Source organism: Heterodontus francisci, chromosome 17, assembly GCF_036365525.1.
Source record: "Heterodontus francisci isolate sHetFra1 chromosome 17, sHetFra1.hap1, whole genome shotgun sequence".
Lineage (NCBI taxonomy): Eukaryota > Metazoa > Chordata > Chondrichthyes > Heterodontiformes > Heterodontidae > Heterodontus > Heterodontus francisci.
The window spans coordinates 49,854,941-49,879,411 of NC_090387.1; the positions used below are offsets into that span (position 1 = coordinate 49,854,941).

At 42.9% G+C, this 24,471-nt stretch overlaps 1 protein-coding gene across 8 annotated transcripts in view; it reads right to left on the bottom strand.

Moving 5' to 3' along the window:
- Positions 1-22,078: 22,078 nt before the first annotated feature.
- znf423 (zinc finger protein 423) overlaps positions 22,079-24,471 on the bottom strand; it is a 385,448-nt gene continuing 383,055 nt past the window's right edge. For all 8 annotated transcript variants that reach the window (XM_068049400.1, XM_068049399.1, XM_068049398.1 and 5 more), the window contains one exon: positions 22,079-22,712. In XM_068049400.1, the coding sequence (XP_067905501.1) occupies positions 22,683-22,712 (30 nt within the window). In that variant the 3' untranslated portion in view covers positions 22,079-22,682. The remainder of the gene's footprint in view (positions 22,713-24,471) is intronic.

Below are 24,471 nucleotides of genomic sequence, written 5' to 3' on the forward strand. Positions count from 1 at the left end.
TATGTCATCTCCACATTATCCGAGGTCAAATGGACTAGCAGAAAGGATGGTGCGGACGGTAAAATCACCATCTTGAAATGCAAGGAGACTAAATCAAGACATTCAAATCACAGACCTGAGACGGTAACTCTGCTTCTCTCTCCAGAAATGCTGACTGACCTGCTGAGTATTTCCCAGCAGAGACGAGATGCAACAAACTTTTACCTTAAAAGGCAGCCCTAGAGAGAGAGAGACGCACTAGAAAGAAGCATCACCATACAGCTTTTCCAGCTAAGGGGCTGAGAGGAATCGGCAAGCCAGAATGGATGCACCCTGCTGTAGAATTGTACATCTATACTTATACAGCAGTGAATTAGAAGTGATCCACTGTCTTCAACTGAACTTTCAACCAAGAGAGAAACCTACAAACACCTCAGGCCTGCAGCCAAAGAGAAGTTGACTTGCGAGAGAATTCAACAGGTTTACCCTGATCCCCGAAAACTACCCCCCACTTACAACCGCTTACCATTTTCTTCTCTATCTGTCTCTTCTTGTATGTGTGTGTGTGTGTGTGCGTGCACTTGTGCGAACTAATGCGTGAGTGGATGCGGTTGTGAAAATTTTGGGTTAAGTCATATTGATCAATAAATAATTGATTTTCTGTTTTAAACCTACAAGAAAACCTGTCGCTGTCTGTTTATTTGACAAGTAAAACACAAAGAGGTTAAACCCTAATAACATAAAACACTTGCTGTAGTCAGGTGGGAATTGAATAGTGGGGAACCACCCAAACCCTCACAACGTGTGTAACAGTACCCCTGCTGAGGCATGGAACCACTCAACAACAGGGTTAGTGCTGGTTACATGCTGCAATCATGTAAATTAGCAGGCAGCACAAAGTTGGCTCGCTGTTTGCATTGGAAGCAACAGGCTTTGGTTAATCCTGCATTCCAACCCCTCCCTGATTGTCGAAGGCTATCAGATTTAGCCTGTGTTATCTTTGGCCCTAGCCACAAACTCGATTCCCTCACTAGCATTCCTGCTTTCTTTCTGGCCACTGTCTCAGGCTGAACCAGACTATTCACAACCTTGGTGCCCTATAATGAGTGTCCTACCCTTTATCCTCTCCATCACAAAGACTGCCTACCTCCACCTCCGAAACATTGCTCATCTTTGTCTCTACCTCAGCGATCTGTTGTTGAAATACTCATCCACACTTTTGTTACCTCCAGACTCAACTCTTCTCAGCTCTCCTGGCCGGCCTCAAACTCAAATTCATCCAAAACTCTACGGCTCGTATCCCAACCTTCCATCCTTCCATCCAGTTCTGAACGGTCACTGACCTGAAACGTTAACTCTGCTTCTCTCTCCACAGATGCTGCCAGACCTGCTGAGTATTTCCCGCATTTCTTGTTTTTATTCCATCCTTTGTGTGTAGAATTGTTTACTTATTTCACTCCTACAAGGTCTGGCTCTAGTTTTTAGAACATACCTCCTAGTCTTAGACTTCCCTTAGATGAATCCCTTGAGGAATATAAAGACAGTAGGAAGGAACTTAAGCAAGGAGTCAGGAGGGCTAAAAGGGGTCATGAAAAGTCATTGGCAAACAGGATTAAGGAAAATCCCAAGGCTTTTTATACATATATAAAGAGCAAGAAGGTAACTAGGGAAAGGGTTGGCCCACTCGAGGACAGAGAAGGGAATCTATGTGTGGAGCCAGAGGAAATGGGCGAGGTACTAAATGAGTACTTTGCATCAGTATTCACCAAAGAGAAGGACTTGGTGGATGATGAGCCTAGGGAAGGGAGTGTACAGAGTCTCAGTCATCTCATTATCAAAAAGGAGGAGGTGTTGGGTGTCTTGCAAAGCATTAAGGTAGATAAGTCCCCAGGGCCTGATGGGATCTACCCCAGAATACTGAGGGAGGCAAGGGAAGAAATTGCTGGGGCCTTGACAGAAATCAATGGCTACAGGTGAGGTCCCAGAGGACTGGAGAATAGCCAATGTTGTTCCTTTGTTTAAGAAGGGTGGCAAGGATAATCCAGGAAATTATAGGCCGGTGAGCCTTACGTCAGTGGTGGGGAAATTATTAGAGAGGATTCTTCGGGACAGGATTTACTCCCATTTGGAAACAAACTAACTTATTAGCAAGAGGCAGCATGGTTTTGTGAAGGGGAGGTCGTGTCTCACTAATTTGATTGAGTTTTTTGAGGAAGTGACGAAGATGATTGATGAAGGAAGGGCAGTGGATGTTATCTATATGGACTTCAGTAAAGCCTTTGACAAGGTCCCTCATGGCAGACTGGTACAAAAGGTGAAGTCACACGGGATCAGAGGTGAGCTGGCAAGATGGATACAGAACTGGCTCTGTCATAGAAGACAGAGGGTAGCAGTGGAAGGGTACTTTTCTGAATGGAGGGATGTGACTAGTGGTGTTCTGCAGGGATCAGTGCTGGGACCTTTGCTGTTTGTAGTATATATAAATGATTTGGAGGAAAATGTAGCTGGTCTGATTTGTGGATAACACAAAGGTTGGTGGAGTTGCGGATAGTGATGAGGATTGTCAGAGGATACAGCAGGATATAGATCGGTTGGAGACTTGGGCGGAGAAATGGCAGATGGAGTTTAATCCGGACAAATGTGAGGTAATGCATTTTGGAAGGTCTAATGCAGGTGGGAAGTATACAGTAAATGGCAGAACCCTTAGGAGTATTGACAGGCAGAGAGATCTGGGCGTACAGGTCCACAGGTCACTGAAAGTGGCAACGCAGGTGGATAAGATAGTCAAGAAGGCATTCGGCATGCTTGCCTTCATCGGTCGGGGCATAGAGTATAAAAATTGGCAAGTCAGGCTGCAGCTGTACAAAACTTTAGTTAGGCCACACTTAGAATATTGCGTGCTATTCTGGTCGCCACACTACCAGAAGGACGTGAAGGCTTTGGAGAAGGTACAGAAGAGGTTTACCAGGATGTTGCCTGGTCTGGAGGGCATTAGCTATGAGGAGAGGTTGGATAAACTCGGATTGTTTTCACTGGAACGACGGAGGTGGAGGGGCGACATGATAGAGGTTTACAAAGTTATGAGCGGCATGAACAGAGTGTATAGTCAGAAGCTTTTTCCCAGGGTGGAAGAGTCAGTTACTAGGGGACATAGGTTTAAGGTGAGAGGGGCAACGTTTAGAGGAGATGTGCGAGGTAAATTCTTTACACAGAGGGTGGTGAGTGCCTGGAACTTGCTGCCGGGGTAGGTGGTGGAAGCAGGTACGATAGCGACGTTTAGAGACATCTTGACAAATACATGAATAGGATGGGAATAGAGGGATACGGACCCCGGAAATGCAGAAGGTTTTAGTTTAGGCAGGCATCAGGATCGGCGCAGGCTTGGAGGGCCGAATGGCCTGTTCCTGTGCTGTACTGTTCTTTGTTCTTTGTTCCCAACCAGCGGAAATAGCTTCTCTCTATCTGTTCCCCAAATATCTTGGAAAAATTGATCATATCACCCCTTAACCTTCTAAATTCCAGGGAATACAACCTTAGTTTGTGTAATCTCTCCTTGTAATTTAACCCTTGGAATCCAGTATCATTCTGGTAAATCTACATTCCAAGGCCAACATATACTTCCTAAGGTGTGGTGCCCAGAACAGCTGACAGTACTCCAGCTGTGATCTAACCAAGGCTTTGTATAACTGTAGCATGACTTCTACCCCCCTGTATTCTAGTCCTCCAAAAGGCCAGCATTCCATTAGCCTGTTCATCACATTTTAATGATCTACGTATGTACTTGGAACAAAGGAACATGGGAAATAGGAGCATGAGTAGGCCATTTCGGCCCCTCGAGCCTGCTCCACCATTCAGCTGATCTTCTACCTCATGCTGTTTTCCCACACTATCCCCATATCCCTTGATATCTTTAATATCTAAAAATCTATCGATCTCTGTCCTGAATATACACAATGACACCCCCCCTTCACCCCCATAAGTTTCTTTGTACCACCACTGTTTCTAGCTTTTCACCATTTAGAAAATACTCTGTTCTAGCTTTTTAGGTCCAAAGTGGATGACCTCACATTTGCCTACATAGAAATCTATTTGCCACCATTTTACCCATTCATTTAATCCACCAATGTCTCTTTGTAATTTTACGTTTCCATCTACACTACTTTCAATCTTTATCTCATCAGCACATTTGAATATGTGGCTTTCTAACTGCCCCAATACAGATCCTTGTGGGACACCGCTGGTCATATCCTGGCAATTAGAGTCCCTTCCCATTATCCCTATTGTCTTCTGCTGCTCAACCAATTTTCTCACCAGGTCAATAGTTTGCCTTCAATTCCATGAGTTAAATTTTAACTAACAGTCTCTTATCAAATGCCTTCTGGAAGTCCATATAAATAACATCCATTGACATTTCGCTGCCCATTACTTCAGTCATCGCTACAAAAAAAATCAATCAAATTAATCAGGCATGATCTACCCTTTACAAATCCATGCTGGTTCTCTCTGATCAGCTGAAGAATTTCAAGGTTTTCAGACATTCTATCCTTAATTACAGATTCTCATAATTTCCCGCCAATAGATATTAGCTAATTGGTCTGTAATTCCCTGGTTTCCCGCTCTCATCTTTCTTAAATAGTGGAGTGACATGCAATTTTCCAATCTAAAGGAACAGTTCCTGAATCGGGAGAATTTTAGAAGATCTTATTTAGGACATCTGCAATGTGCTCACCTATTTCTTTTAAAACCCTGGGATGGAAACCATCTGGTTCTGGGGATATCATTCTTTAGTGTGATTATTTTCTTCATTAATGTTGTTTTGCTTATGTTAATTTTGGTGAGTGCCAGTCCCTGATGCAATATTAGTTTCCTTGGGATGTCCAGCATGTTGACCTCTTTCTCTACTGTAAATGCTGAAGCAAAGTAATCATTCAACATGTCCGCCATTTCCTTATTTTCATTGACAATATCATTGTTACCAATTTCCAAGGAGCCCACATTGCTGCTGACCCACTTTTTCCTAATATGATTGTAAAAAAAGTGTGAATTTTGATATTGCTTTCAAGTTCTTTTCATACTTCCTTTTAGTAGCTCTTACAATCTGTTTGGTCATCCATTACTGTTCTTTGTATCTTCCCCATTTGCCAGGATCTGTCCTATTTTTTGTATGTTTTTGCTTTTGGTTTTATGGTGTCTCCTTTAATCATCCATGGCAGCTTTATTTGACAAGTATAGTTCTTGCCCCTTAGGTGTTTAAACTGGTTCTTTATGACATTAAATTAATTTTTGAACATCTCCCACTGATGTCCTGTCATTTAATCCATTAACAGATTTGCCCGGTTTATTGTCAAGTCTTTGTCTCATCATATTGAAGTCAACCTTACCTACTTTGAAAATTTTAGTAGCTGTGCCATGTTTCTCCTTTTCCAACACTACATTGAACTGAAACATGTAATGATCTCTATTAGATAAACGTACATGCTCTGTTAGGCTGTTAACTAAATCTGGCTCATTACTGAATCTAATATGGCATGCCTCCTTGTTGGCTCTGCAACATATTGTTACAGAAAACTATACTGGACACACTCAAGAAATTCAGAGATATGCTAGACTGCTCATCCCAATCTGTATGAAAGTTACATTTCCCCATTAAAAGCACTCTGCCTTTTCTACATGTTTATCTAATCTCTGGATTTATACAATCTACTACTTCACAGCTGCTACCAGGGGACCAATACACAACTCCCATCACTGTCTTAAATCGTTCCTTAATTCTACCCATAAAGTCTTCACTGCCTTGCTTGCCTCGTTATATCGTCTCTTATCATTGAAGTGATTTCATCCTTAATCACTAAGGTGACTCCTACAATTTTCCCTATCTTTCCTATAGACTATATATAATCTGGTATGTTTAGTTTCCGGTCCTGACCATCTTGCAGCCATGTCTCAGTAATATCTACCATGTCATACCCTCCAAGTTGAATTTGCTTCTGCAATTCATTTAATTTGTTCTTTACACTTTGTATAAAGAACTCCTGTGCTTGCATTGGCTCCTGGTCCACCAATAAACCCTCAGCCTTGTGTTCAATTCTGCTATAGCTTGGCAACTTCCCTATCTCTATAACCTCCTCCAACCTTACAAAGCTCCAACAACACTGCATATCTCAAGCTCTGGCCTCGTGCATTCCTCGCTTCCTTCGCCCATCATTGGCAGTTCCACCTTCGGCTATCTAGGCCTCAAACTCTGGAATACTTTCCCTCAACTCTCTGCCTCAACCTGTTCCTTTAAGACACTCCTTAAAACCTACTCATTGACCAAGCTTTAGCCAGCCCTCCGAATATCTCCTTCTTTGGCTTGGTGTCAATTTATGCCTAATTATACTCCTGTGATCACTTTTGGCTCTTTTGGGAATGGTAGCATAGTGGTAATGTTACCAGATTAGTAATCCAGAGGCCCAGACAAATATTCCAGAGACAGAAGTTCAAATCTCACTATGGATGCTGATGGAATTTAAATTCAACTAACTAATAAATCTGGAATAAAAAGCTAGTCTCAGTAATGGTAACCATAAAACTACTGGATTGTCGTAAAAACCCATCTGGTTTAGCAATGTCCTTTAGGAAGAAAACCTGCCGTCCTTAGCTGGTCTAGCCGACATGCGACTTGAGATCCACCGCAATGTGGTTGACTCTTAACTGCCCTCTGAAATGGTCACTCAGTTGTATCAAACCGCTACTTTGAAATATTTTACTACATTAAAGGCACTATATGAGTGCTAGTTGTTTTTATTCTTCAGAGTCCAACATATTGTAGGGGAAAAAAGCACGATCATAGATATCCTGATTTGCAGTAGAATGCAACCACTTCAAAAGGAGACAAGCAATCTATTATAACATTGTTTGCCCTAATAGCCTATTTTGGAAGCAGCAATTGCAGAATTCCCACCATGAATGGTCTGACAAATATTTGACAAGGAAAGTTATTGTATACATTTCCCCAGCGCTCTGGAATTTTCAGAAGTCAGGAGGGCCACTGACAATCCTTATCTTCTTCTTCTCTTCTTTGGCCTCCTTATCTCGAGAGACAATGGATAAGCGCCTGGAGGTGGTCAGTGGTTTGTGAAGCAGCGCCTGGAGTGACTATAAAGGCCGATTCTAGAGTGACAGGCTCTTCCACAGGTGCTGCAGAGAAATTTGTTTGTCGGGGCTGTTACACAGTTGGCTCTCCCCTTGCGCCTCTGTCTTTTTTCCTGCCAACTACTAAGTCTCTTCGACTCGCCACGCTTTAGCCCTGTCTTTATGGCTGCCCGCCAGCTCTGGCGAACGCTGGCAACTGACTCCCACGACTTGTGATCAATGTCACAGGATTTCATGTCGCGTTTGCAGACGTCTTTAAAGCGGAGACATGGACGGCCGGTGGGTCTGATACCAGTGGCGAGCTCGCTGTACAATGTGTCTTTGGGGATCCTGCCATCTTCCATGCGGCTCACATGGCCAAGCCATCTCAAGCGCCGCTGACTCAGTAGTGTGTATAAGCTGGGGATTTTGGCTGCCTCGAGGACTTCTGTGTTGGAGATACGGTCCTGCCACCTGATGCCAAGTATTCTCCGGAGGCAGCGAAGATGGAATGAATTGAGACGTCGCTCTTGGCAGACATACGTTGTCCAGGCCTCGCTGCCATAGAGCAAGGTACTGAGGGCACAGGCTTGATACACTCGGACCTTTGTGTTCCGTGTCAGTGCGTCATTTTCCCACACTCTCTTGGCCAGTCTGGACATAGCAGTGGAAGCCTTTCCCATGCGCTTGTTGATTTCTGCATCTAGAGACGGGTTGATAATTGAGCCTAGGTAGGTGAACTCTTGAACCACTTCCAGAGCATGGTCACCAATATTGATGGACAGAGCATTTCTGACGTCCTGCCCCATGATGTTCGTTTTCTTAAGGCTGATGGTTAGGCCAAATTCATTGCAGGCAGCCGCAAACTTCTTCAGGCACTCTTCAGTGTGAGATGTTAAAGCAGCATCGTCAGCAAAGAGGAGTTCCCTGATGAGGACTTTCCGTACTTTGGACTTCGCTCTTAGACGGGCAAGGTTGAACAACCTGCCCCCTGATCTTGTGTGGAGGAAGATTCCTTCTTCAGAGGACTTGAACGCATGTGAAAGCAGCAGGGAGAAGAAAATCCCAAAAAGTGTGGGTGCGAGAACACAGCCCTGTTTCATGCCACTCAGGATAGGGAAGGGCTCTGATGAGGAGCCACCATGTTGAATTGTGCCTTTCATATTGTCATGGAATGAGGTGATGATACTTAGTAGCTTTGGTGGGCATCCAATCTTTTCTAGTAGTCTGAAGAGACCACGTCTGCTGACGAGGTAAAAGGCTTTGGTGAGATCAATGAAAGCAATGTAGAGGGGCATCTGTTGTTCACGGCATTTCTCCTGTATCTGACGAAGGGAGAACAGCATGTCAACGGTCGATCTCTCTGCACGAAAGCCACACTGTGCCTCAGGGTAGACGCGCTCGGCCAGCTTCTGGAGCCTGTTTAGAGCGACTCGAGCAAAGACGTTCCCCACTATGCTGAGCAGGGATATTCCACGGTAGTTGTTGCAGTCACCGCGGTCACCTTTGTTTTTATAGAGGGTGATGATATTGGCATCGCATGTCCTGGGATACTGCTCCCTCGTCCCAGCACAGGCATAGCAGTTCATGTAGTGCTGAGAGTATAGCAGGCTTGGCACTCTTGATTATTTCAGGGGTAATGCTGTCCTTCCCAGGGGGCTTTTCTGCTGGCTAGAGAATCAATGGCATCACTGAGTTCCAATTTGGTTGGCTGTATGTCGAGCTCATCAATGACTGGTAGAGGCTGGGCTGCATTGAGGGCAGTCTCAGTGACAACATTCTCCCTGGAGTACAGTTCTAGGTAGTGCTCAACCTAGCGGTCCATTTGTTTGCGTTGGTCAGTGATTATGTCCCCTGATTTAGATTTGAGGGGGCGATCTTCTTGATGGTTGGCCCAAAAGCTCTCTTAATGCCATCATACATTCCTCTGATGTTTCTGGTGTCTGAGGCCAGCTGAGACAATCCTTATAAACATTCATTATCTATGTAGATCTTTATTTTCAGATCTGTTGTACTTTACATTCTAGACAAAAATTATTTGAATTATTCTGGTATCTTGCACCAAAAATGTTCAATGGATATTCTAGTCACTGATCGTCAAAGACCGAGATTTAAATGTATAAGGGGAAGGGTTAAAGAAAACTATTCCAGCCATCATATTCCTAACACATGTTATGTGCAGCAGTAAGTAAAACACCCTTGCGTGAGTAGAAACTTCTCGAAATGTTCCATCACTAAAGCTCACTATGCTCAACTCTCAATCTTAGCTCCATAAGGCTGTGTGTATTGGTCACAGCTTCATCCCAGTCTCCCAATAACTATGCCTTTTGTTATCTAGATTAATTATAAAGGTATGGACACCAGAGTTCTTCAGAGAGATATTTTCATGCCTGAGATGAACACAATATAATTACAAATACGAGTATCTTTCTGAGTGTTCTCCCTGGCATAAAGTTCTTGACTTGGGAACCCTTTTCAGTGGCTGTATTCATAGCTAGATGAGTCACGAATGTGTCATTTACTCATTGCTACTTGATAGAGGATTAGGTTAGAACAGTATTTGGACCCCATTCGAGGGATCTTATCAAAAGTATTATTTGAGTTTAAGAGCTCTTTTAAACTGAACTAAACTTCAGAAGTTCCATTTAACAAATACAACGCAATCCTGTGCAAATTTTTTACAAAATAAAGAATGGATAAGTGACTGCAACTATAATTACTTGGCAAAGATAAAGGGCCCTGAACAAGAACTGTACCCACAACATGGAAAACATATTGCCTTAATCGGCATTGAAAGACAACCCTCAGGGTCAAATCATTGGATTTTCACCAAACATCATTGTTCAATTTAGTTGCAACTGAAGTCATGCAGTTTTATATTTTCTATGGAAACTAAATGAAAGGATTTTCCATTATGTGCACCTAGATTTTGCAAGACAACAAAAAGGATCCTGTGGAAGAATCAGAAGTAAGAAACATTGTTGGTAAAACAGAGCTCTGTAAAAATTGAAAATGTGTACAAAATATTTGCAAAAAATTAGTACTAGAAAAAAGCAGCAACAATGTTATATACTGCAAAGACTTTATTGGGGTAATTTTCTGACTTTACAATGCTAGTGATCATGCCTACCAGTAATGGTGCAGGAATTCACATGCTGCACATAATATTCACTCCATGACTGGAAAATTGTGGGTCGCATGCATGTATTGGCCTGTGGGACTCTGGTCCCACAGGGTTGACTCTTAACTGACCCCAGATGCCGAGCAAGCTTTACAGTTGTAACGAACAGCTAGCAGTTCAAGCAAGTCCACTAACATCTGCACAGGGCATAACATGGTCTGGCCAGCGACGCCCACATCCAGAGAATGAATAAATAAAAGAGAATCATAATCTCTTAAAAAATGTTCCCCAGTAGAATTCACTGGGTTTGTATCATTATCCATGGAGAATAAAGTAATTTGAAGAATAAAGGTAAGTATTCTGGCTGGCATTTTCCCTTTCTGCACTCCCTTGCCTTTAAATTTTCACCCATTCATTTTAATAGCTGAAAAATTGCAGGCTGTGGAGCACGGAATCAAAATCAAGTTGTCTACCAACACAATTAATGAATTTGATTTAAATACATGACGGAGAAGGGAATAGAGGGATATGAAGGAAAGGTTGAAATCAGTAATTAGAGTGAGAGGAGGCTCATGTAACGTATAAACACCAGCATAGAGCAGTTGGACCAATTGGCCTCTTTCTGTAGCGTAGATTAAATGTATGTAATTCTACATATGATGACAACTTAATAAGCCAACACCAGCAAAAGGTAACTAATTTAGTAACCGTCCCTGACCTGCTTAACTTTGTTCATGTTGTTATGACAGTGCCACTGTATTTTTTGTTAAGTTTTTTTTTGAGGATTCGTATTTTAGAATTATGGACATTGTTTTATTTGGGAAAACTGTAAAAGATTCCATGGATGGTTCTTCACTGGGGCCATTGAAAAGACACATTTACTGGAGTCATCTGTCTTCAGATAAATACCCAGCAGGGGCTTTTTGACTTGGGGGAGATATTTACAGAGCAGTGACAGTTCAAGATTTATAGGGGTCAGGAGGCTTGACTCTTTAGATTGTTTTTGGTTTCGCTTTGGACAGTCAGTAGGTGTTTGCACAGTATTTTGTAAAGGCGTCTAAGAATCAACTTGCCAAGGACAAAATCCCAGCTCAGCTTTTTCCATCTCTTTGAAAAGCCTGCCAGCTTTTCCATCTCTTTGGGAAGCTCTTAGAAGCAAGTGTAAGAAATAGAGAAATTGCACTCCTCCTGAAATGCCTGCCAGAAACCCCTGTTGCCATATTTCTCCTATAAAACCTGTGTTACGACCAGGTGAGAAAGGTATCTAGGGGTCTTTTACTGTCTTCATCTGATCTTATTGTAACAGGGCTTAATTTTAAAACACACTGTATTTTGAGCTCCCCCTTGGTGAATCCTTGTTCATCACTTTCCAATCATAAGGAAAAGAAATGAGCACACCAGGTTTTCTTAGGTTTAAAGAAGAAAAGTGAAATTTATTAAACTTACTTAAACTCTAATTCGGTTAACGCCTACGGATATATGACACACCCACACCAGCATGCACACGCGATACACACATGCAAATAGGGACAGAAAAGAGCAGAAGAAAAATAAAGTCGGGAGGTTTGAGGCAGTCTCTGAAGGAGTTTCTTGTTACTGTTTCTGTGTTTCCAGCTGGCCATAGAGTCTTTGATTGTAGACAACTCTTACTTTTCGTTGGGGCCCAGTTCTCTTCTTAAACCTTGTTCACGTAGGAGACTTTTCTCTCTTTGAGTTCACGTGTCTTCGATGGTTTTTCCGTTCCCTGAGAAAGAGATGAGAGCAGACAGGAGAGTGGTCTTTTCCAATCCAGGAGCAAACAGCTTTCTGAGTTTTAACCCTGTGGCCAGTTCAAATTCAAAAAACTCCAACAGTCAGCCAGTCATGTGACTAAACTGGTCTGACCATGTCTGTTTGTGTGTTCGGCCACCTTTGTAGTTAACCTGGAATGCTTCAACGTCTGGTAATCAAAAGTCCATTGTGGATTAAATTGGAGTAGGGAGTGGCCTCTTTGTCCTTTGAAGTACTGTCTGTTGATATGTTAATGTCTCTCTCCAGCCAAAGTCTCCAATTGTTTTTTTAAAGCAAGTTCTTTCTTCACCAACAATTTAAAATCAATGTTCATATGGCAAAATTAAATTTCCTCATTCTTGGCAGGTGGGTGAGGTTTGCCTGATACCTCCACACCAGGGGCATGAAATGCGATTTGAAAAAAAAAATGGTGCATTTCATTTCAGGGTTTGAGAGAAAAATAAGATATAGAAAGAAAAACCATGCATTTCTCTCATTCATTTCCACTCACTCATCAATCTCAAAGCCTATTAAAATTGTCTTTTCTGGGTGCCAGTGCTGCTTTGATTTCAAATTTTTTTTCTCAGGCGAGTTAATAGTGGACAGGTCTATCCTGAACTCTCTGAGTCATGCAAAAACTTTTGACCTCAGGGGATGGGTGGTTCCCTTTTCTCTGACTGTGGGGAAGGATTCTTTGTTAATCTCCCCTTTGTTCTCTGGGACACTCCTACCTGCAGGTATTTGTGCAGACTTGACTGCACTCTCCTGTGACACTTCAACTAGGTGAGGCATCAACCTCACAGTTTCTCTGCCCCCTAGAGGTCTCTCTTTGTCTCTGCAGGTTCCTGTAAATGCTGCTAGCAACTCTGGTCGGGTGCTTCTAGAGTCTGCATTTGAGTAGGAGGATGTAGGGTCTAACTTTCACATTTTCTGGGGTTGGCTGACTGAACAGTAGGGGTTTTCATCCGGGATTCCTCCTGGACTTCCTTTAACCTTCCCTCTTGGTCACTTTTTCACCTTCTCTTTCTAAACTTTTGCCAGCCATGTGCCTGCCTGTCCCCTTTTTTTCTCGGCGGGGGTCCCTTACAGTTCACCAGCTTTCTGCTGCAGGGCCCTCCTAACACCGGTACAGGACTTAGGGGTACAGGTTTCACTGTAGGTTGGGGTTTCACCTCAACCTGGCACATCAGGCAACTCCTGCAGTACTCCACCACATCTTTGTGGAGTTTTGGCCTGTCAAACTGCTGTCTTATGCGGGCTTTGGTCTTTCGTAAACCAGCATGTACAACCACTGTAGTCTCGTGGGCCCTTCTTAATATTTCTCCCCAGTACCTCTGTGGCACCACTAACTGGTGAACTACTGTCCACTCCTTTCCTTCAGGTCTGTGAGGAGAACTCCATTTCCTCATCAGTACCTCATTCTTTAAATAGTAGCAATCAGGAACTCCCTCTGCTTCACTTTCAGTCTGGACAGTCTGTGCTAACTCTCGCAATACTGGGTTGGCTCGCTGAGCCTCAGCTAGGGAAAATCCATTTAATTAATTCCCTGGGTTTCCTAACTTTCCAAAGAAAGTCTCGGCCAGGCAGACCTCATGGTCATCTGCCTACAGTGCCAATGCAGTCTCCTCTGGGGGAGCTGGTTTGATCATGGGTTTATCCACTACACATTCAGGGAAACTGCAGGGGACCGTCTCCTGCCACTGCCTTGTCTCTCTGACCTCCCATGGATTTCTTTCACTACTGGGGGGGGCTACCACCTTCACTCCCGCCAGACCATTACCCAGGAGCAGGTCAACCCAGTCCACAGGCAAACTAGGGGCAATCCCTACAGTCACTGGTCCTGAAATTAGGTCGCATTCCAGGTGCACCCGGTGTGCAGGTACAGTCATAGAGAGCCCTCCAATACCATCCACCACCATTTTGGTTCTCACTGCAATTTCTGGGGAAAAGGTCAGGCCTTTTCCCAGTAAAAGGGATCTAATCACCCCTGTGTCCCTGAGAATCACTATGGACTTGTTTGCCCCACTCGAGGGGTATGGGGTTACTTTCCCTGTAAACACAAAACCCTGATAACTATCAGGAATCCTATTAAAATTTTCTGCACTGGCCGTGATAAACTTCCTGGGTTGCACTGTTACTGCAATTAAAGCCACAGCTTGCTCTGTGTTTTCCATCAGCGTCCCAGCTTCACTGAGTGGGTGTGCCCTGATTAATCCTACCGATTTTCCCTTTAGTTTCCAGCAGTCATCTTTTAAATGCCGTGCCTTATTACAATGGAAGCATACAGGTCTTCGGGTTTCACTCTTGCTCACAGCACCTTCCTTTTTGGCTGCAGGAGGGCCTCCTGTGTCTCATTTCTCTCTCAGGACTCCCTGGGCTCCTGTCACCCTCCCACCCTTTGTTCTTTTCAGATTTGTGGGGGTGATTAGGAAAGGTTCTCCCCTGGGAAACTGAATTATAAATTAAAGCAAACTCATTGGCCAGAATGGCTGCTTGCCAGGCTCCCTGAACCCGCTGCTCCTCTACATGGGTCTTTATTGAGAATGGGAGAGAGTTTTTAAATTCCTCTAACAGAATTACATCTCTGAGAGTCTCATAGCTCAGCTGTATTTTTAAAGCTCTCAGCCACTGGTCAAAAGCCACTTGCTTACTTCTTTCAAACTCCAGATAAGTTTTATTAGCTTGCTTTTTGAGGGTTCTGAACTTTTGGTGATAGGCTTCAGTTACTAATTCATATGCCCCAAGGATAGGATTTTTGTTCAGTTCTTAATTTGATGAACTCTCATCTGGCATCAAGGAATAAATCTCATGGGCTTTTCCAATTAGCTTGCTTTGTATTAAAAGAGACTCAACTGGCCATTTTAGCTGCCTTGCCAGTTTCTCAAAAGACACAAAAAACGCTTCCTCGTTGAATTTTGGAATTAATTGAGCGAGTTTTCGCAATCTTGCACCCAGCCCTGAATTCTGCTCCTCCAGCTTTGGCCATGCTTTCACTGGAGTTACTCAGTCGCCCCCTAGTTAACTCTAGCTGCTTCAGCACTCTTGGATTTTTTCTCAAATATTCTCTCTCTCTCTCTCGATCCTGCCTTTCATTCTCTTCACATTCCTTTTGGAAGGCTCTCTCTTTCTCCCTCTCCTGCCTCTCTCTCTCTTTCTCTTTCCTGTCTCTCCCTTTCTCTTTCCCTGTCTTCTAATTCAAGTTTCCTCTGTTCCAATTGTATCTTTGCTAGCAGTACCCTCTCTGGGTCTACTTCTAACACTGCTTCTACTTCTTCAGATTCAAGGGAAAAATGGTTGGCCCCTAGCCTTAGGAGTTCAGACTTCCTAGCCTTGCCACATACAGTGATCCCACACTGCTCAGCCATTTTTCTCAGCTCCTCTATAGACTGCGCTTTTAACTTATCCCAAGTTACTTCACCCTGGCTTGGAGAGCTACTCGCTTCAGTTGCAGACATGTTATTATTCAATCACACACAACCACAAGAAAACCTGTATTAATCTTGCTTCTTTTTGATTAGGAACAATTTGGCTTCCCACTTCCAATTTCTTGTTCATCTATGGGTAAAATTCCAGATACTAGCACCCAAATTTCTGTTACGACCAGGTGAGAAAGGTGTCTTGGGGTCTTTCACTGTCTTCACCTGGTCTTATTCTAACAGGGTTTAATTTTAAAACACACTGTGTTTTGAGCTCCCTCTTGGTGAATCCTTGTTCACCGCTTTTCAATTAGAAGGCAAAGAAATGAGCACACCAGGTTTTCTTAGGTTCAAAGAAAAAAAATGAAATTGATTAAACTTACTTAAACTCTAATTCGGTTAACGCCTACAGATATACGACACGCCCACACTAGCATGCACATGCGATACACACATGTAAATAGGGACAGAAAAGAGAAGAAAAATAGAGAGGTTTGAGGCAGTCTCTGAAGGGGTTTCTTGTTACTGTTTCTGTGCTTCCAGCTCACCGTAGAGTCTTTGATTGTAGACAGCTCTTACTTTTAGCTGGGGCCCAGTACTCTTCTTAAACCTTGTTCACGTAGGAGACTTTTCTCTCTTTGAGTTCACGTGTCTTCAATGATTTTTCCGTTCCCTGAGAAAGAGATGAGAGCAGACAGGAGAGTGGTCTTTTCCAATCCAGGAGCAAACAGCTTTCTGAGTTTTAACCCTGTGGCCAGTTCAAATTCAAAAAACTCCAACAGTCAGCCAGTCATGTGACTAAACTGGTCTGACCATGTCTGTTTGTGTATTCGGCCATCTTTGTAGTTAACCTGAAATGCTTCAATGTCTGGTAATCAAAAGTCCATTGTGGATTAAATTCAAGCAGGGAATAGCCCCTTTGTCCTTTGAAGTACTGTCTATTGATATGCTAATGTCTCTCCCCAGCCAAGGTCTCCAATTGTCTTTTTTAAAGCAAGTTCTTTCTTCACCAACAACAATTTAAAATCAATGTTTATATGGCAAAATTAATTTTCCTCATTCTTGGCAGGTGGGAGGCTTGCCTGATACCTGCCAAACTGATCTTCAACGACACCTGAAAAAATCCCAGTGACAGCCGTCTACGCGTATTTGAGATGCTAAACCAAAAAGGGACAACTGACACCTTTGCATATCTTCTCTTTTTTTCTTCAAGAATTAGCAAGCATTTGGCCAAAGTATTCTTTTTTGTCTTTTTTTTGTAACATACATACGAACATACGAATTAGGAGCAGGAGTAGGCCACTCAGCCCTTCGAGCCATTCCGCCATTCAATAAGTTCATGGCTGAACTGATTACTCCACATTTCCACCTGCCCCCGATAACCTTTCACCCCCTTGCTTATCAAGAATCTATCTACCTCTGCCTTAAAAATATTCAAAGACTCTGCTTCCACCGCCTTTTGAGAAAGAGAATTCCAAAGGCTCACGACTGTCTGAGGGAAAAAACTTCTCATCTCTGTCTTAAATGGGCGAACCTTTATTTTCAAACAGTGACCCCTAGTTCTAGATTCTCCCACCAGGGGAAACATCTTTCCACATCCACCCTGTCAAGACCCCTCAGGGTCTTACATGTTTCTTATATGTAACAGAGCTCTAAAGAGAAATCTCTATTTTTTTCGATGTGTGTGAGGGGCTAAGGTAAAAGGGAACTTTCATATTTCACTCTGTGTGTTAATGCTTTGCTTCGTTACTGGTTCTGTCTTGTTTTATAATAAACTGATAATTTTGTTGTTTATTAACTGGCGCCACCGTGCAGGGGCCATTTCAGTAATTGTTATATTTAAAGGTGCCACTGCAATTAAAAGTGGAAATGAAATGTAAATGTAACTTTGAAACCCCTCTCCCACCCGCCCCCACTGAGCAAACAGTAAATGACCTATCCAGCCAAAAAAACACCTTTTGCTATGCTGAACTTTCACCCCCCAACTTCAGCACCTTTGACCCTCAACTGCTTCCCACCCTCTCCACGACCAATTGGAATGATTTTCAGTGCTCTCCCCCCACCATCGACCTGAAAATTTCAGTCCTCCCCCCTTCCCACCAGTGTCACGCCTCGGAACTCCGTACGGAGATCCAAAGGCACTGGAGGTCCGGCCACCGGCTGGAAATTTGGCCTGGGACGGCCATCAGGTTAAGGTAAGGTAATTTGCAATAAGTTGATTTTCATGTTAAAATGAAGGCCTTGCTGGGCTGCACCACTGCCGGTAAAACGTGGCAGGGCTTTCCCGCAGTCGGGGGTCGTGGCGGGCCTCTCCCAGAAGAATTTTCCGAGCCCCCCCCCCCGCCGTCAGAGGATTGGTAAAATTCAGCCTGCCATTTCCCCCAAAGGAATTGTGGACATCAGATACTAATCCCAAATTTTCTCATTCACAAAATCTTGGCTCTGTCACTGTGCTTTTTGAAAAATTCCAAAATTATAACAATAAACTAATTTTAACACATGAATATTCTATTTTCCTATTTCTTACCTGAAGGAAGAATTTCCCTTTTGCATCTCCACAGAAGGATTTTTTTTTTTAAAAGCACTGAAACCTTTAATAGCGTCCAAGAGGTCACCAGTCAAATAATTTGTTTTGTGCAGATCAGCTTTTCTTTCCTGAGAACTGCCATTGTGTCTGGTGACTTTTTCCACATTCAATTTTAAATAATAGTTTTTCAACATACCAGAATCTGGAAAGGGTAGTTAAGTATAAATAAAAACTTTAAGGGGCCAAAGTTTAATAGCCCCCGAAAACAAGATACAGGGATCACAATGTGTGATTAACCTGCACTGGTTGCTTCTGATGCAGGTAACACACCAACTTCGTGCTGCCTGCTCATTACCAAGATTGGTGTGTGCAGCCAACACTAAAAGCCGCCTCCCTCCCTCTTGCTCCTCAGCTGCTTGCTGTATAGCTGTGGCAAGGGCTGTTCCCTCATGATGGCAAGGTTGTGCAGACCACCAAAATTCTTAATACCCACACTGCCAAGAACTGCAGGGCTCCTCGAGAACGGTCCAGGGAGCAGAAGTGTTGTTTCAGCACACCAATGGTCTGCTCGATCACATTTCGTGTGGCAGCACATCTTTCCCTTTATGCATCCTGCCTGTGGGTGCATGGATTGTGCACCGGAGTCATGAGCTATGTTGTCAAAGGACAACCCTTGTCACACACCCTGGTTTGTCATGGTGGCTCAAATGCAAATGCAAACTGCCAAAGAATGGAGGCATCATGATTGCTGCCAGGATACTGGGCTTTTACCAGTACGATTTTGTGTGTGGGGTCACACAACAGCTGGATGTTGAGGGAGTACGATCCCTTTTAGTTGTGGGACATCTCAGAGTTGACATGCAGCACCCGCAAAGCGATGTGTGTGCAGTCAATGGCACCCTGTACTATGGAGATCCCTGCAACATTTGTGAAGCCATGTGCTTGCTCTGCCTGCTTCTCTCTGGCAAGACAGAAGGAAATGTATTCAGCTGTCTTGGAACAGAGCCTCAGCGACCTCCCGTATGTAACAGTGGATGGCAAATATCACCTGCTCTAGTCTGGAAGAAGCCCAAAGCATATAAGTTTGTGGCCACAGTCATCTTCACTGGCACTGACAATGCCATCCTCACCCTATCTGTGGCTGCAGTAGGTGGCAGATTTCAGAGTTAACATCCTTACTAAAGCGCAGACGTCAGGCACACTGTTACACGCTGAAGTTCAGGTAGGAGAACTGATCCCTGAACAGCCAGCTCGGATATGGCCTCCTGAGAGCACTTCTCCCCCCTTCCAGCAGCTTGTCCTGCTCTGTGTTGCCTCTCCTCGTTCTCACTGCCTGCTCTAGCCCAAGGAAAATGTATATTACTGCACCCATGACTGGGAGCATGTGGCTTGTGCAGAATCTTTGAAGTCAGGACAAAGTACTTCAGCACTTGCCACTCCCTGTAGGCTATAGCAACTTTAGACAACTCTGGAAACCACCAAACACTTCTCCAGTTGCAGCATCAGTCAGTAGAAATCAATCAGCAACTAATCTGTAAGTAGTTAATGACCCCTTTAAATAGCGCTAGTGGTGGGGGTTGGGGGGGGGGGGGGGGTGGTCCTTCCTGCTGCTGAATGCGTGCTCAGCTGTGCACGCTTATGAGATGGCATTAGCTGAAGTGTTCTGCTTCAAAATAGCAGCATTGGCATCAAATCAGACATCACGAACTGCCTACTCTGCATACTTCTGGCAGACGCTCCCTCTGTGTGCACTAACGCTCTCACCAAAATGGCACTCATAGTGCCAAAATAAGGGCACTAAGAAGTCAAATTTTGTGGTCTAACTTTAGTGGGATGAGTTCACATGCAACTTAGGCTAGACTGGAAAACGGACAGCAATGATTAGTGGTTTAGCGGCTGATATACTAACTGCAATTAAGTTCTGTTGACAAAATACACTTAGTTATCATGACACCTATTGCTTCAACAACTTTAAGTATTTCCTTCATAACATACTGTTCCACTGAGTAACTAAGCACAGGTTTATACCCCAGTGTCCCAATATCAGCTCAACTACAGGAAATGAAGAATAGGAATATGACTCAACATGGACCCCGATACATCATCTAGCAGTCAGCTCACAAGTAGCATTGGCAGAGTCCTGAAAGCTGACTACCTGACTGCTTTGTAGAGGGATATTGAGTGGTGTGGAAGGTTTCTGATGGAGGAGAAAAATTACTAGGGATGTTTTTAAAAGTCTGACAGAAATTGAAAAGTTCTAGTTAACAATGGAAAACAAAGTCAGTAGCTTTGGGAAGAGTTCAACATTTTCAGAGCAATAAGCTCGTAATTTAAAGCTTTGATCTGCTGTGTGTAAGAAAGTTGAGGCATTGTTTGCGTGCCGTATATTGAATGTACTCTCATACCACACAGCACCAGGCTGAATTTTACAGACCTCCCCCACAACAGGAGTCATTACCGGAGGGGGGGGGGGAGGGGCCAGAAAATATCTCTGGGAAAGACCTGCCACAGACCTCAATGCCGGGAAGGCCTGGCCCGATATTGCCGGTGGTGATGAGGCTTCGTGGCAGCCCACCCGCTGCTTGGCGATAGGAGCCCAAATAAATATTGAAATTAATTTAAATAAATGAATTAAATACCTTCGTGCTCCCGCCGTCTGTCCCGGTGCGATATTGGTGCTGGTGCCAGCACTCATGCGCCTTCGCGGGGATCCGAGGCAGAACATTGGTGGGGAAGGGGGAGCAGGTAAGTTTCTCAGTGCGGGGGGAACGGCGTCAAAGTCATTTCATTGGTGTAGGGGATGGTGGGAAGGGTTATAGCGTAAAGTTTATGCACTTTGTGGGGGGGGGCAGGGGGAAGGTCAGGTGTACTAGGTAAATGTTTTGTGGGGGGGGGAAGCAATTAATTCTATTGTAATTGGGGGACTGGGAGACGATCAGGATCAATTTATTTAATTTTTAAAAATCAATGCTTCTTTAAATATTTAAATTGAACGGCAGAGCTCAAAGCCCTTTAAAAATGGCGACAGCGCCTGCAAAAGGCAGCTGACACCATTGCCAGGGACAGACCGCCCACCCCCTCCACGTCATCAGGGGCTGGGGGTGGGGGGGTCCGCCCCAGCTATTTAAATGAGCCGCTGCACGTAATATCGCAGCGGCTCCGCGACGTGTGGGTTGCCATTGTATGTTTTCAAGGAGTTAGATATAGCTCTTGGGTTTAAAGGGATCAAAGGATATGGGGCGAAAGCAGATTACTGAGTTGGATGATCAGCCATGATTGTAATGAATGGCGGAGCAGGCTTGAAGGGCCAAATGGCCTATTCCTGCTCCTATTTTCTATGTTTACAACCGCCGCTGATTTCGGCAGCAGGACCATAAATTTCAGCCCACTCTTTTTGAAGGCTAGGTGCTGTATATATTTGATTATTCTGAAAGTACTGTGTTCAAATGTTGATTGGGAGAAAGTCTGGAAAAACAATTCTGTTCATTAACCATGTGAGGTCTGTTGGGGCATCTCTGCCCAATCGCAACACTGCACAGTTCAAATAATAAACTAGCTAGCCTACCAATATAAACTTGCCACAGAAAATACAATACAGTTCACCTGTATGCTGTCCTACTACCTCAAATTCAACACTTCCTCCTCCTTCACTTCTAAGGGTGTTGCAGTGTTTCAGGTTGAAGCAATACCCTGTCAAACAATGCAAATTGAGAGTAATGGAAACAACTTACATTTATATAGTGCCTTTAACATAGTAAAATGAGGTTACAGTGAGCCATTATTGAAGAAAATTGGAGATGATCCTGACCTCAATTTCACTGAATATCTCTGGAGTGAATTAAAAAGCACAAGGGGGTTCTGGTACAGTATAAGGGAGAGTGGAGTCATATTATATTGGAAGTGTGCAAGGAGTTTATGTCCTCCATGACATGCAGAGTGCTGTCAGACACCAAAGCTGATGGAAATTATACAGTTACTCATGACTGTGTAGTCTCTGCATGCCTACTATCATATCAAGCTACTGTGTAAAACCGAAATGTGTTGTATTATGTGTGTTGATGGTTTAATACTCTCTAATGTGGTCAAAACCTTCTGGTAGGATGTACAGAGAAAAATAACTAACATGCTTTATCGCACAAATACAACGAGAAATTTTAAGTGCGTGGTTTCCCTTTATTATACTGTCCTAGTTATTGCAATCAGGTAAATCACATTTTATAAGCAAACACCATCCAGTTGCACTGTTATCATTGTTTTTCTTTACATAGTTTTTCGTTGTACTGTGAACTGGTCAATTCAATTAAAACATTCTTCTTTGACAAAAAAGAAAAAAATATTCTGACAATGGCAAGCTAGCGCATCACAGTTATCACAACTGGCTAATTCTGCACTTAAAAGCAAGTATTAACAAAATACATCTAGTTATCTTGACACCTATTAGCTTGCTACATTAAGCAACAAAGGACAACAGCAACAAAGCTGATGTTTCTAACACACTATAACTCTGATTAGAAGCAAAAGCTGTGAACTCACTGGTTAAAAGCAGGACAGAAAAATACTGAGCATAGAATACTTTTAATCTGTTACATTAATATTCATTTCAAACTGCTTATAATAGCAGTGCCTCATGGCCAAATCATTAGTTTTACATCTGGGTTTCAAATGACACTTTGATTGGATGTAATGTTCAAAAGTTCTCTCCCACTGTGTCTCTGTCGAGTCTTCTGCAGAGAATATGTCTCGCAGTGCTGACACCTTACTGCGCGTGCTGACTCATCATGTGGTTCTGGAAAGACAAAAAAAACCCATAAGGGATAAATAACACGTGTCCATATCCACCCAGGGTTCACTGCAGATAACATATAAACTTGTACAATTTAGCTTTATGCATAGACACACCAGCAACTGTTAGCTGCACTAGGTTCCATTTTCATTAGTTTAACAAGTGCAAGATTGAACTCATAATAATAATTCTGTATAAGGGAACCCCAGTTGGGTCTGACACACATACCTTTGTTCTATTATATGAGCATTAAGTACATTACCATTAATGTTATATGTGAATAATAATGACCTTACAATTGCTGGAGCTTTAGCATTGCTTAAACCCTAAAGACAGTATAGGTGGTGAGATTTGAGATTTAAAATGCATTTTAATGCAAATGATTCATCTGTTTGAATATATGATAAAGATATACATTGATACTTTTGATTCAATTGTGCAACGAATTGGTAGTCATGTGGAGGTTAAGTCTACAGACCTGGAGTAATTTATCAAATTATTGTTTCAAATGCCCAAATGGAAGAATAACACCTTCCCTCGCATTATCTTTAATATGATGGTTTTTGTCAATATTCGGCAAATTCTTTTTCTACCAGCAGAGGGAAGCACAATACCTGTGGTTTTTTTTTCTGGTCAGCTTTCCTTAGTTTAAATATCTTTTCCAAATGAAGAGTCCAAAATTCCCCAATGCTTTTCAATTCTGTGAGATTTCTCACAATGAAACCAACTTTGATTCACGTATTTGCATTTCCAGCCTGTATACAGCTGACAACATGCATTTTAAAACGAGGTTAACAGTCTCCAATCTCATTTTAACAAATGTTAATTTATTCAAATAAAAGTACTGGCTGAACACCTCAGACTTCACCGTTTGCACTTGTAATATGACCCAGTCTCAGGACTCAAATTAATGACACTGTGTGCAACTGATTCCTCCATTTGTACGGCTTCCTTACATTGGGCTGCTTACCTAGGCAATTAAATACAAGAATAAATGTTCAAGGACGCAAGAACACACACGATGATGTCCGAACTGAAAAAGTAGAGGCTGAAGGGACAAATGATTCTACAGCAAATCCACCTGATGTGTGGTGGAATCAATATTGGCAGGAGACCTACTCCTGAGGTGAGCTTACTTAAAAACAGCACCGGTTTGACATTCATAATTCACGAGATTTGTATTGTCAAATGGAGGTCATGTTTTGGGCTCATTCTAACCTCCAAGTGTCAATATGAAAAGGTTATTAAGAGGTTGACCAGTGTAAATGTTCAATTTTGTATCCCTATGTTATACTACCATGCTCTTGTAAATGGCATATTTTTAAGATTAACTTCTGGATATTTGGTAATTAATTTTATTGTTGGGTAACAACAGTAAATATTTAAAAATAAATCATGAGCTCATTTTTTTTAAGCTATTGTGCAGTATCACTCTCATTAAACAGTCTTAGATAAAGAGTGAACAGAAAAAAAGAACAAATTATTGAATGTTGACATTATGGAAATACATTATGTTGATTCAGTAAGGTGAGCATGAGAATGACAATTGTAGATATATTGGAATTTTGATTAGGAGTAATTAAAGGATTACCTCAAAGGTCAGGATCATTTACACGCTGGCCTGGAGTTTCCGCTAAATTGCGTTGCTTTTTCAGCACAATTTGCCCGAATTTGGCCAGTCTACCACATAAGATTGCAAATTATCAAGCACAAATGATGTCCAGCACAAATCAAGTTTCTATGAACTTCTGCGCTAGTTTGA